Genomic DNA, 13,961 nt, shown 5'->3' on the forward strand with positions numbered 1-13,961 from the left:
TGAGGATTAGATTTAATAAAATTGAAAGGGAAATGTACACTTTATTTTTAAAAGAGCAAGAAATCAATTATTTTCACTATAAATACATACTGAACAAGGTATAGCTTGACTGGACTGGCTGATATCTAAGAGTATCAAAAGTAATTACTAAAGTTGAGAAAAATTTGAAAATGAAAAGACTTCCTATATGTGTGCTAGAGGGTAAATAGTAATAACTCCTGGTTTGATAGAAGGTTAAAACGGTTGCCTTTTATACTCTGGTAACACTTAGTCTAAGATATTTTGGGGAAATTTCAATGTCCCTGATAAACATTTCTCTCAAGACTACTGATAAATGAAGAGTCAGTGGGAAGAAGAGAAAAGATTAATGAAGCTTTGTGGATTAGAGACTTTCTGAAAGATTTGATATCCTCAGATTTGAATTCTTTCAATTATAACTATTAGATGAGTTTCAAATAGCATAATCCAGAATAAAGCTTATAATCGTTTGAATTTTAATAGAACTAGAAACTACAAATAACAACTACTAACCTATGCTTCAGGCTTTTCTAGACCTGTATTCCTAAAAAGTACTGCATCAACTGAATCACACACTCTTAAAGAATGCAACTACTTACACGGTCACTATGGTGAAATCTTAATCAGTACCTCCCCAGTGTATTGGTTCTATAAATCTAGAGCTATAAAGAGAAAGTCTGCTCTGAATAAAAGATTATCTTTTGGAAAGATTAAATAATTTTTACCAATTTAAGAAAAGAAAAGGAAGGAAAACCTCTAATACTTCCATTTTACTATCATGTATTTTTACACAGGTTAAAAATTTACGTGTTTCTAATTTACATCATCTCAATTCTAAATATTCTTGACTGAATCTTCTCAAAGCTGCAAAGTAAAGGAAGTGCTGAGAAGTAGAAAAGTCCACAGATGAAGAGATATTTTAGAATGTTTGAAGGTTACCATTCATAAATTTGGCTACATTTAAATTCAATTTTAAGAGCTATGGTCTAGTGACCTGTTACCTGGAAAACAGCATGAGAACGAGAAGATGTAGCATTCATATCAGTGGGATGTTGTGTCCTGTTTCTGTTACCATTATCCAATAACTGCAAAATTTCCTCTGAAGATTTGGGCTAAATTAGTTGAAACAGAAGAAAAACATACAAATTAATCACTGGTCTTTAAATTTTTTAATAAACTACCAAAATCAAGCAGACTTTTACAGGTAAAATAGAAATTATTTTCCGTATATTAAATCCCATTAAATATCAATCGTGTATCATCTGCTTAGCACTTTTGTGCTAAATGAAAAAATAAAACATAAAATCTAATCTCTCTGAGGAGATAAAATAATACATTAAGCAGAATAATATACTATATTAAATGTCCAAGTAGGGTTTTAAAAGAAAAGCCTATTTGATTATTTTAAAAGAAAACAAAAGAAGACCGATGATAAACTTGATTATTTTAACTTGATACTTCATTATTTTAAAATAAGTACATGGCTAAATTACCATACTTGCTATTTGAACAAGCAAAAAAAGAAGTTTGTAAACATACCTGATGTAAAGTCAATCCCTGAACGACCACCCCTTTTTGGGCATCTTCCCGGACAGCAAGTGGCCCTGAATTTACTAAGAGGTCACGAATCTGTTCATTATATACCTTAAAATGAAAAGGACTGCTTAGCATTGATGCTTAGCATTGACACTGAAACAGTAGCGACAACATCACATAAACATGTATACATTGCTGCCTTAAGGTTATATTAGAATTTGTCTCAAAGAGAAGCAGCAGCTCATTTTCATTCATCTCATCCCTTCTATTACACATTGCCATGACTTTTCTAACATCTGATAAAACATAAGAGTTTGATAACCAGCACTTGAACTTAAAATTTAATGATGGAGTCCTTATATCCTCCTCCTGTAATTCCCCATTTGATGACTACAAGTCAATAGAAATAGGATAGCTGGAATTGCCTCTTCCTATTTTCTGGAAATATATGGGACAAACAGTCTTGGGAAACTCTATAATAGATTGGAAATGTAAGTTGTATGGAAGTAGTGTGGTTCTTACTGGAGAAGATATTATTTCATGATGCCCAAGTAGTCCAAACTTTTTAAATTTCAGAGCTTAAAAGTTAAAGAAAACCCCTGAAAGATGGATGGTATTTATTTCACTTATCCTTCAACTGCATTAAGTTTAACATGTAATGATAATTCCATAATGGGACAGTCTCCCCCCAACTTGAATGAGGGAACTGAGGCCCTCAGAGTTTAAGTGATTTGCCCTAGTTCACAGTCACAAAGGTAAGAGCAGAGTCTGATATCCTCACTCTACTGAATGGCACTGAATACACATCTGTATTTTAAATTTATGGCAATTCTTTTTCTTTTTAGTAATTTCTGTAAGTAATGTAGGGCTTCCCTGTTGGCTACCAGTGGTAAAAAATCTGCATGCCAATGCAGGAGACATGGATTTGATCCCTGGATTGGGAAGATCCCTTGGAAAAGGAAAGGGCAACCCACTCCAATATTCTTGCCTGGGAAATCCCATGGACAGAGAGGCCTGCTGGGCTAGAGTCCATAGGGTTGCAAGAGAGTCAGATATGACTTAGTGACTAAACAACAACAATATAAGTAGTGTACAGAAATAGTACAATTGACATAATTTTATGAATTATGTGATAACCAGCACTTGACATAATTTTATGAATTATGTGATAACCAGTACTTACTAAAGGTACTAAGTTTTTTACTTGATAACAAAATGACAATTATACCTATTTGATAAGATTAAAAAAACACATATAAAATTTAATCTTTAAGAATTATTTTCTATAAGTTATATCCATGTTCTAATAAATAGCTTACAGTGATAATTCATTGCTGGTAAAACTTGTTATAATGAATGTTAACAATTTTTAAACGCAATAAATTCTTAGAAGTAGTAAAATGATAAAATGAAGAGATAATTTTTTGGTTCTTATTTTTCTGATAAGCAACAGTCACTTTTTAAATGATTTCCCTTACCCACTTCAATCATACAAAATATATAATTATACAATTACTATCAAGCTGGTCTATGAATCAAAATCACCTGGAAGCTTTTAAAATACATAGATGTCTTGGCCACAATCCAAATCTATTAAACTAAAATGTCCAGGGGGTGAGGTCTAGGTATGTCTAATTTTAAAAAGCCCCAAGCCAATTGTGGTGCACAGACTTGAGTGGAAAACCATTAGATTAGACATTGCCTTACCATTAGTAAAATGAAAACAGATTTAAAGAAAGAAAAAACAACTAACAACATTATAAAAATAAGCAAACTTCGAAATTCTCCCAGATATAAAAGGATCTAAGGAAGAAATAATGAATACGGTGCCATACTCTCTTCCTAATTAAGTTCAGAACAATTCTTTTCAAAATACTTAACTACAGAAAATGAATTTGACTTCTCTTTTATCACCAAGTTCTATAGACTGACAACAATTTTTAGCAACATAATTTTAAATCAATTTTTGAAATGTGAAGAAACTCTCAAACAATAAGATGTCAGCAAGAGCAGTAAAAACTAGAAATTGACCCTCTGACATCACAAATGAAAAGGCAGTAAAATCAGGGATGTCTGTTTCTGCATTGGTTTCTGAAACACTATCTGAACACAAAGTGAGAGTGCCAATAATTAGTTATTATTTGTTGAATGTCAGCTATTAAGAGGGTAGAAAGTCTCAAATGATGAGGTATGTCAAAAAAAACCACACACACACACACACACGAGATCTGCACAATTTAAGCATACAGATAAATACTTAGAGAAAAGGATTATAACCTATGAAATAATATTAAGAATCCATTAGTCTACATCGATACAGTAGAGGAAAGGGAAAGCTCTTCCTTGTAGTAGAAAGCCAATGAAGAACTGTAGACGAAACGATGGAATTTGAAAATCACTACCATCTGCAATCATGATAGTAATTGATTCAGGCATGAATCATCAGTGGATACTAAAATGAACAGACCAAAGAATGAGGAGTCACAGGATTTACACTGTTTCCCTACAAGTTATTTATTAATTAGAAAGGGTAATGCATGCTCAGTTGATTGGCTCATGTCCAGCCTGCCAGGTTCCTCTGTCCATGGTATTTTCCCAGCAAGAATACTGGAGTGAGTTGCCATGCTCTCTTGCAGAGGATCTTCGCGATCCAGGGATCGAACTCGCGTGTCCTGCATTGCAGGCAGATTCTTTACCGCTGAGCCACCAGGGAAGTCCCATAAAGGGAAATACAGTACCTTTATAGTGGAAAAACTTTGTAGACACCGGCGTAATGAAATTGATCAAAGTTAACACAGCCAGTATCAGGACTAATTATATAAGCCTCTTGATATGTTATATAAGAAGAATTAATCATCACTTATGCGGTATTCCTGTCAGTCCATAACCTGAATGTAATCGTGACAAATCCACACTAAAAGCTTTACAACAGCAATATAATATATATAGAAAAAAAAAATCCTGATTAAAGGGACAAAAGGGATGAATTGCAACTGAATACAATACACGATCTTAGATTTTATTTTCAAGAAAGGGTGTTATTAGAATTATCAAAATCTCATTATATCATTGTTAATTTCCTGATATTGATTACTATTCAGCTTTTATTTAACAAATTTCCTGTTTTTACAAGCCTGTAACAAACAGTTTAAGGGGAAAAAAAAGGAAAACCACATATGCAGAAAGAAAGAAAAGAGTAAAATGTTAACATATAGGGAATCCAAATGAAGGGAATCTAGAAGTTCTTTACACTATCTATACTAATCCTACTACTTCTGTGTAAGTCAGCAGTTATGGCAAAATACTTAATAGAAAAAAATAAAATCTACAACAAATAATTGAAGACCAGGAATTTTAATGATTTTATATTAATATATTCATGAAAAAATTTCTGCCTGATAGAATAATTTGAAAGGACAATGGAATTTCTTATAAAAAGATTTCTCAATAATATTGATTAAACCAAAAAATAATATTACCAACTTACCTCCAGATAAGAAACTGCCGTACTACATACTTTTTCTTCTTTAATCTCATCCATGGATTTGTAAAGGTCTAGCATTGTTAGATACATCACTCCAGGTTCAGCAGCTGATCCTAGCATTGTGTGGGTCTTTCCAGCTCCCGTGGCACCATATGCGAGTACTGAGTTTTTACGAAAAGGGATCAGAGCTCTTTGTTATGACACATAACACTACTGTATCTACTGTCCAGTGAATAAGTCCCACCTGGATATCCTAAACAGTAACTTGTAAATCCAACAGATTCAAATTCATTTATAGTCATCCTTAAATCCTGGCAATTTATAGTATCATACTGTATTTCTAACTGTGAGTTCCACCAAAGCAGAGACTATGTATCCTTCCTACCTAGTAAGTGACTTATACTACTAGTAAGTGATCTGGCACAAAGCAGGTATTAAATATTAATACAAATTTGCAGAATTCCAAATAAAAGCCATTTATAATAATTCCTTAAAAATTTTTTGTTTTAGGTAAATTACTTTGCTTTCAAGACTCTATCCAGTACAATAGAACAGTAATACATTTCTTCAAATGCCAAAAAACAAACAAACAAACAACCCACTCTGAATTACATGTGGCAAACACCCAACATAATATTCAGTTAAAGCAGTAAGTCTTTGAGAATTAATTTTATAAATTAAGTCTCTCTGCTAAGTTTGTTAACTACAAAAATATTTTTTAGTAGGATGGATTAAACTGATTCATGTTTCATTCTATTTTGTTTTATGTAAGCTGGCAGTACAACACGAAGTCTTAAGATAGTTGGATAATATAAATAAAATCCAAAAGAAACCAAAGATTCAGTATTACTTTTGTAGAGATTTTTTCACTTGGAGTTAAAATAATTTTTTTAAATCTCTAGAGACAATATGGAGTTTCATGAATGAGGAAAAGAATATCTGCTTAAAAATGAGAATCAAAGAAGGTCTAATCAATAAACCACATTCCATTCTTTCTTGACCTAGAGGGTAAACCTTTTGCAATAAAAGTGAATGAGTCAGTGAAAGACAGGGAAACATATTATAGTTTTGGGGTATCTTAAAGATAATGCCATAAATGGCGGTAATTACAAAAATATTAATAATGGTGTGAAGTACCTGGTAAGCATTCAATTAACTGGCATTTTGGAGAGCTCTTTTTCTAGGAAATCAACAGAATCATTTTGAAAGGCAAATTATTATAGGTCTGTTGAGAGCACTAAAGATGCTTCTTTGGGCTGAAGATATGCTAAAACAGCACATGTATGACACTCAACATGGGCTTTAAAAATAGTTACTTCAAGGTACTATAAAGAAAAAATAGTGCTATGAAGAAATTGCCAAGTGTTCAGAAATGTTCCACTATCCCCCAGGGATAGACTGTTGCAGAGGTAAACATTGGGAATATTTATGAATACAAATTGTGAGAAATCTGGCATCAACTATCTGAAGCATGTGGTTTTAAAACATAAGAAATGGAAAGGATGACCATCTATAGGAACCAAAGCAAGATCCTGGAAAAGAAAGTTTCAAAATGTTATATATGATGACTAACTTTCAAAGAAAATCTACATTTACAATGAAGTACTGAACTGAAGAATTTTTAGCAAATAAACACCTTAAAATTGATTATATTTAGAAGAGTCAAGTAGATGTCCTAATATAAAAGTGAAATTAGATGGAATCATTAAATCCCAGCTGAAACAATTACCTGTGCAATTATATCCATTCAAAAAACTACGAAGAATTGGCTTAGTAGTGTGTTCAAAAACTTCCAACTGAGTTGAAGTTTCATCAAAAACAGCATCAAATACAAATTTAAGATCCTTATTTTGTCTCTTTGTAATGTCTCGATTCATAGTTTTCTTTCCATGGAAAAAGCTGATTTCTTCTTGCTTGGGATCAAAAACAAGAATATGCTTATCCACAACATGGACTACTTTATGAAATCCAGAGGCCTTTTCTTTTGTGTTCTCAGGACGCACACGGACAACTACTTTCATGTGATGACACAGGTCTTCCTCAGTGACAGACATTGTTGACTATCTTGATTCCTCTGCTTATGTGAGTGGCTGAATATTTCTCTGAAATTAAAGAGTATTAATATTAATTCTACTATATGCAAAATGACTAGCATGTAGTAGTAACTTAAAAAAAAGGTGTTGTGTTTCTCTCACATAGTAAGTTACTGGAAATCCCTAGTTTGAAACTTTCCAATGGTTCTTATTTTGACCTGAATTTCTTTTAATGGCCTAGATCTTCTACCTCATGTCCTATTGTCTTCCCCATTGCCCCTATTCCAACTAACATGCCAAGTGCCCCAGTAACGCCCTTCCACTAGCCATTCTATCATAAAGTGCTTTCCTCAGTAATTACATGACTAACTCTGTCACTTCTTTCAAGTCCTTGCTCAAATGGTGCCCATTCTGCCCACCCTTATTAAAATTGCCAAACCAATTCCTAACTGCCCTTATACCACTCAATTTTTTCCCAAAGCACTTACCACCTCCTAATAGAATATATATTTTCCATCTATTTAGCATGCTTGGTGTTTACTTTCTCTATTCTAGTTAAACTATAAGCCTCTTAAGGGCATTTTAACAAAATCTTGTTTTGCTTACCAATGCGTTCCGAGTCTAAAACAGTGCCTAGTACATGGTAGACACTATAAGTGTGCATGTTTATTTGCGTCCGACTCTTTGCAATCCCATGGGTTGTGGCCTACCAGGCTCCTCAGTCCATAGAATTTTCTAGGCAAGAATACTGGGGTGGTTGCCATTTCCTACACCAGGGAATTTCCCGGACCTAGGGACTGAACCTGCATCCCCTGTGTCTTCTGCATTGGCAGGCAGATTCTTTACCACTGAGCCACTTGGGAAGCTCAACAGACATTATAAAAACTGGATGACAAAATATGCATAATTTTAGAGCAGAGACTAGGATCTATATTCAGAGATTAGAATTTCTGAATACACAAAAAACTAGGGGACTATACCATCTCTATTACTTTCTACCTGGATGAGCTAACTGACATACACCTGGAACTATTTTTAACTCTATGGGTCTCTGAGATACAGGTACAGATAAGCTTGGTTGTGTCAATTTCCAGTGCCAAGAGACTTGCAGTCAAGATCAATTTTATTAAAAATAGTTTGTAAGCCAAAGCTATCCCTTCAGTACTTTAATACAATTCTGAGAGACCCTTTCCTGTCCATTCTCATGACCCAAACTAAAGTAGTATTAGAGCTCTCCTGAAAAATCAAAGCTAGGTTTTTCCTACCTGTGATTATATATGGTTTAGCTATAAAGTTAGGACTTCCCCGGTGGCTCAGATGGTAAAGCATCTGCCTACAAGGAGGGAGACCCAAGGTCAATCCCTGGGTCAGGAAGAACCTCTGGAGAAGGAAATAGCAACCCACTCTAGTACTCTTGCCTGGAAAATCCCATGGACAGAGAATGGTAGGCTACAGTCCATGGGGTTGCAGAGTCAGACACGACTGAGCTACTTCACTTTCTTTTCTTTTCTTTCAGCTATAAAGTTTGAGTTGAAGTGAAAGCCCAGGGTCTGATTAATATTTCAGAGATTTTTTAAGTTTTTGTATTTGCATATCATTTAATATTTTTGCATTTGATTTTTGCAATCTGATCACTTTCACTGTTGACGTACTTGAGGAAACGGAAACCACTGAGGCCACTGAAGTAATGCAGACAAGAGATGATGCAGTCAACTTAGAACAGGGAGTGGTAAATATAATCTGAAAGTAAAGATAAAAGAATTTTCTGATGCGGGAATGAGAGAAAGATAGGATTCAGGAATTACTCCAAAGTTCTTGGCCTGAGTGTCGGAAGAACAGAGTAGCCATCAACTGAGATAGAAATAACTGAGGGTAAAGCAGGTTTTGGGGTGAAGATCAGGAGTTCATTCTGGACATCTTAAATCTGAGAACATTAATCAACATCTAGATGGACATTTCAAGGCAGCTGGAAGCTAAGTCAAGAAAGTAAAGGCTGTCCTCAGAGTTTTAACGCCATGTGAAGATTTTCAGTTTTTCAAGCTTATCATGGCATTAAAACTTAGGGGGGGCTTCTAAATCAAGGAGGAGAGAATGATCAATTGTGCTAAATACCTGCTAATAGGTCCAGTTCAGTTCAGTCGCTCATTCGTGTCCGACTCTTTTGACCCCATGTATTGCAGCACGCCAGGCTTCCCTGTCCATCACCAACTCCGGGAGCCTACTCAAACTCATGTCCATCACTCCCGGAGCTTACTCAAACTCATGTCCATCGAGTTGGTGATGTCATCCAACCACCTCATCCTCTGTCATCTCCTTCTCCTCCCTCCTTAAATCTTTCCTAGCATCAGGGTCTTTTCAAATGAGTCAGTTCTTTGTATCAGGTGGCCAAAGTATTGGAGTTTCAACTTCAACATCAGTTCTTCCAACGAATATTCAGGACTGATTTTCTTTAGGATGGACTGGTTGGATCTCCTTGCAATCCAAAGGACTCTCAACAGTCTTCTCCAACACCATAGTTCAAAAGCATCAATTCTTCAGCACTCAGTCTTCTTTATAGTCCAACTCTTACATCCATACACAACTACTGGAAAAACCAAAGCTTTGACTAGACGGACCTGTGTTGGCAAAGTAATGTCTCTGCTTTTTAATATACTGTCTAGGTTGGGCATAGCTTTTCTTCCAAGGAGCAAGTGTCTTTTAATTTCATGGCTGCAGTCACCATCTGCAGTGATTTTGGAGCCTCAAAAAATAAAGTCTGTCACTGTTTCCATTGTTTCCCCACATTATTTGCCATGAAGTGATGGAACCAGATGCCATGATCTTAGTTTTCTGAATCTTGAGTTTTAAGCCAAATAGGTTAAGTACTTAGTAAAAGTCATCATGGGATTTGGTAACATAGAAGCAAATAAGAACAACGTGGGGCAATGGTAGGACAAAGGCCTGAATAGGAGAAGACTCAGATAGCAAATACAGGAAGCACTACTGAACAAGTAAGCAAAGAAATGGACAGGGTTAAAAGAAGATATTGTGTTTCCTAAAGTGGAAGAAATAATAATGATAATGCTAACATATATCAGAAATCCATACACTTTTGAAAGGAATTCAAATTAAGGCCAAGACAATCTAAAACTAGAAGACACTGGACATAGCACTCCCTTTTTAGGACTCTGTGAGTCCCCAAAATATAACACTGAAAAGCAAAGGATGGTCATTTAGATTCTAACAGTTAGGTCCCAGATGAATTACTACTCTGGTCTTTCTTCACCCTGAGCTTCTGTCTAGCCAACTCCCATAAATACCTATACTCCTTTTCTTTGACCTTGGACAAGTTACTTGATCTCACTGAATTCCAGGTTTCTCATTTGTATAAAAGAAATAATACCTAATAGCTGTCCTTAAGCTAAAAGAGATAAAAAGCATTAAGTGTATTAAGGCATTCAATAAATGCCAATTCTCTTCCCTACCTGCCTCCAATCCTGCCTCTTCTTCCCAAAGATAACTAGACCATCTTTTCATTGTTTCCCAAGGAGCTTATCACTGGCATTTTGGTTAGATCAATTCTTCCTTATTTGGAACTGTCTCAAATATTAGAGGATGTTAACATTTCTGACCCCTGTGTATTAAAGGCTAGTAGAATCTCACATTCCTTGTGATACTCAAAACTAACCTCTACATAGACTTCTAATGGGGGAAAGGGGAAGAGAAACTAAAGAGCCTCTTGATGAGGGTGAAGGAGGAGAGTGAAAAAGAGGCTTAAAACTCAATACCAAAAAAACTAAGATCTGGTCCCATCACTTCAGGGCAAATAGATGGGGATAAGGTAAAAGCAGTGACAGATTTCTTCTTCCTGGGCTTTAAAATCACTGCAGATGGTGACTGCAGCCATGAAATTAGAAGACGACTGCTTCTTGACAGGAAAGCTGTGACAAACCTAGACAGTATATTAAAAAAGTAAAGACATCACTTTGCCGACAAAGGTCTATATAGTCAAGACAATGGGCTTTCCGGTACGGATGTGAGAGCAGGACAATAAAGAAGGCAGAGCATGGAGGAACTGATGCTTTCAAATTGAGGTGTTGGAGAAGACTCTTGAGTGTCCCTTGGACAGCAAGGAGATCAAACTAGTCAATCTTAAAGGAAATCAACCTTGAATACTCTTTGGAGGGACTAACGGTGAATCTGAAGCTCCAACACTTTGGCCACCTGATGCGAACAGCTGACTTATTAGAAAAAATCCTGATGATGGGAAAGATTCAAAGCAGGAGAAGAGGGCAACAGAGGATGAGATGCTTTGATGGCATCACTGATTCAATGGACCTGAACTTGGGCAAATTCCAGGAGATGATGAGGGACAGGGAAGCCTGATGTGCTGCAGTCCATGGGGCAGCGAAGAATCAGACATGACTTGGCAACTGAATAACAAAAACAGATTCTCACGTTCCTTGTGATACCAGAAACTAACCTCTACACATATTTTTCTAAAAGCTTTTAGAAATGTTCAACAATGCCTTGCTTTTCACTGATATGCTTCTTTTTTCCCCTTCAATGGTAGATAAAATATACACAAATGAAATGGTTAAAAAACATATAAAACATCAGGTGATTTTTTTTCAAAACAGATCTTAGGTTGGAAGGTATCTCTTGTTAATTAACTCATTAACTCAGTAAGTTAACTGTTAAAATCCCAGTTCTTCTACTTACTGGCTGTGATAGTGGGCAAGTTACTCAATCTCCTTATGGATTAGTTTCCTCATCTGTAAAGTGGGACTAATAATACTACCTACCTTATAAAGTTCTTGTGAAGATTAGCACTTAGAAAAATACCTGGCACAGAGAAGGCATTATAACATCTGCTATTATTATTACATATAGCTTAGTGAGGAAAGAGCTATTGAAATAATGGTGCAAATATGCAAAGCTGTAACTCTGATAAGTGCTATCAGATAAAGGTTAACAGTGCTACCTAAGACTGAGTTTGAAAGCTCCCCAGAGGAACAACTGGAATGGAGAGCTGAAGAATGGATAGTTATTACCAGGTTAAAAAAAAGATTTCAGGACAGAAAACTAGTTGTGTGCACTCAGTAAATATTCACTGAGTGCCTTCTATGTGTAAGGCATTTTTCTGGGCCTTGGAACAGACAGTTAGAAGTGTATGTATGGGTTCTTGTTTTAGATGGGAATGTTGTGAAAAGAGACCGAAGTGAGGGACTGAGCAAGTAAGTGGCTCCCAGGCAGGAGTATTTCAGGGCCACAAGTCCAAAAGCCTGTGGTAGGAAACAGCTTGTACAGAGGACATAAATGGCTGTGTGGTCAATTTGCTTAAATCTCATTTTGTTTAACCATTTAGTTTTATATGATTTTAATTCTATCTACAGCATCTAAAGAGATGCTCAGCTAAGCTTTGCTCAGTCCTGACTGTAGCTGGAGAGAACACAAGGGAATGGAGAGGGCTGCATTAAAAAGATTAAGCTGGATAAAAGTGGGGCCAGATCTAGATTTCAATGTCAGGTTATAGAACTTAGATTGGACTTTGAAGTTAATTGGGAATTATTAAATGAAAAAATTATGCTCAATTATGTTCAAGTATGTTGATGTCATTAGGAATTAATGAGGTTGTTCCTACATTAAAACATGATGACTGCTTTTTTTTTTCTCTAACATGGCCAAGTAAAAGAGATAGACATCCAGTTGATTCTGACTAAGGCACACAGAAATTACATTCCTTGACCATTTTTACTTACGAAGTGGCAAAACAAAAGACTACATATTGTTATCTGTGCAATAATGTGTTACCTCAAAAATTATTTTCAGATGATCATTCAGAAGATAGTATCACAGTCTCTGTTCAGTTTTGTCATATCTACTTTCAAGTGATATCTGTTGAATAGAATCAAAAAAGCGAGCTGGTAGGATTTCACTGGTGGGACTAAAACATTAAGGACAAATACAACACCATTTCCTTTATAATAGAAAGGTATCTCTAGAGTGGGTAGAGTATGAAAGAGAGTGATGAAGGGGCTTTAGTAGTAATCTATAAAATGATAGGGTTGGACTACATTGATAACTAATGTTCTTTTCTAGCTCTAAATTTTATGATTATTGTGTATGACAAAAATATAACATCTAATGGGACTATATACCTTTATATTCCTCCTTATCTCTTGTCGTGTGCTTGGTATATAGTTAAGTTCTCAAAACATCTGATTAATGAACAAATTAATAAGTTATAAAAAGTAGACATGGAATTCAAAACAGCAATACAGCCATTTTTGGCAAACACATACTATACTTCTCTAAGAGAACCAACATACCATAGCAGAGTGAAATGGTTGGCAATAACAAGAAATCATAACGAGGATCCTGAGGCATCAAAAACAGTTAAATAATGTGCCCAATTTCTTTATAAAATTAGGAAAATGAGATCATTTTTATGTTAATTGTTGAAGATGGTTAAAACACTATCACTTAAATAAGGGTAACATTCAATTTTCTGGGAGAATGACTTACACAGAGAGCCTCATTCTTCTGTTACCTTTAAGGAAGCGGTGTTAAAACTAATTCTCTTCAATAGTTGCAAGTTGATATAAACCAAGTTGAACAGGTAAATCCTAATTTTATATCTAGCTACTGTTTTCCTAGATAAAATTTAAGCCAGTTAAGTCAAAGATCATATGAATATACAATAAATTTGACTTAATTCATCAATTGTATGTACTGATACCGTCTTCAAAAGAAATCAGATCATGTGATGTACCTCATCTTGTTCTGCTCCAATGACTCTCCAGCATATGAATAAAATGCAAACTCTTTACCAGGTCCTATAGGATCTATACTTTGTTCCTGTCTAATGTTACCCTCCCTCTCCATTACTGTTTCAGTCTCACTGTCCT

The 13,961-nt window shown here is 35.3% G+C and overlaps 1 protein-coding gene across 1 annotated transcript in view; it reads right to left on the bottom strand.

The window, feature by feature from the left end:
- The window catches only part of KIF18A (kinesin family member 18A), an 86,083-nt gene that overhangs the window by 69,056 nt on the left and 3,066 nt on the right, over window positions 1–13,961 (bottom strand). The window contains exons 2-5 of the mRNA XM_061380987.1: window positions 6,768–7,140; window positions 5,042–5,199; window positions 1,558–1,662; window positions 1,020–1,130 (exon numbers count right to left, since the gene is read on the bottom strand). Coding sequence (XP_061236971.1) covers window positions 1,020–1,130; window positions 1,558–1,662; window positions 5,042–5,199; window positions 6,768–7,092 — 699 coding nt within the window. The 5' untranslated portion in view covers window positions 7,093–7,140. The remainder of the gene's footprint in view (window positions 1–1,019; window positions 1,131–1,557; window positions 1,663–5,041; window positions 5,200–6,767; window positions 7,141–13,961) is intronic.

The sequence above is a fragment of the Bos javanicus genome, chromosome 15 (assembly GCF_032452875.1).
Source record: "Bos javanicus breed banteng chromosome 15, ARS-OSU_banteng_1.0, whole genome shotgun sequence".
In the NCBI taxonomy this organism is placed as follows: Eukaryota; Metazoa; Chordata; class Mammalia; order Artiodactyla; family Bovidae; genus Bos; species Bos javanicus.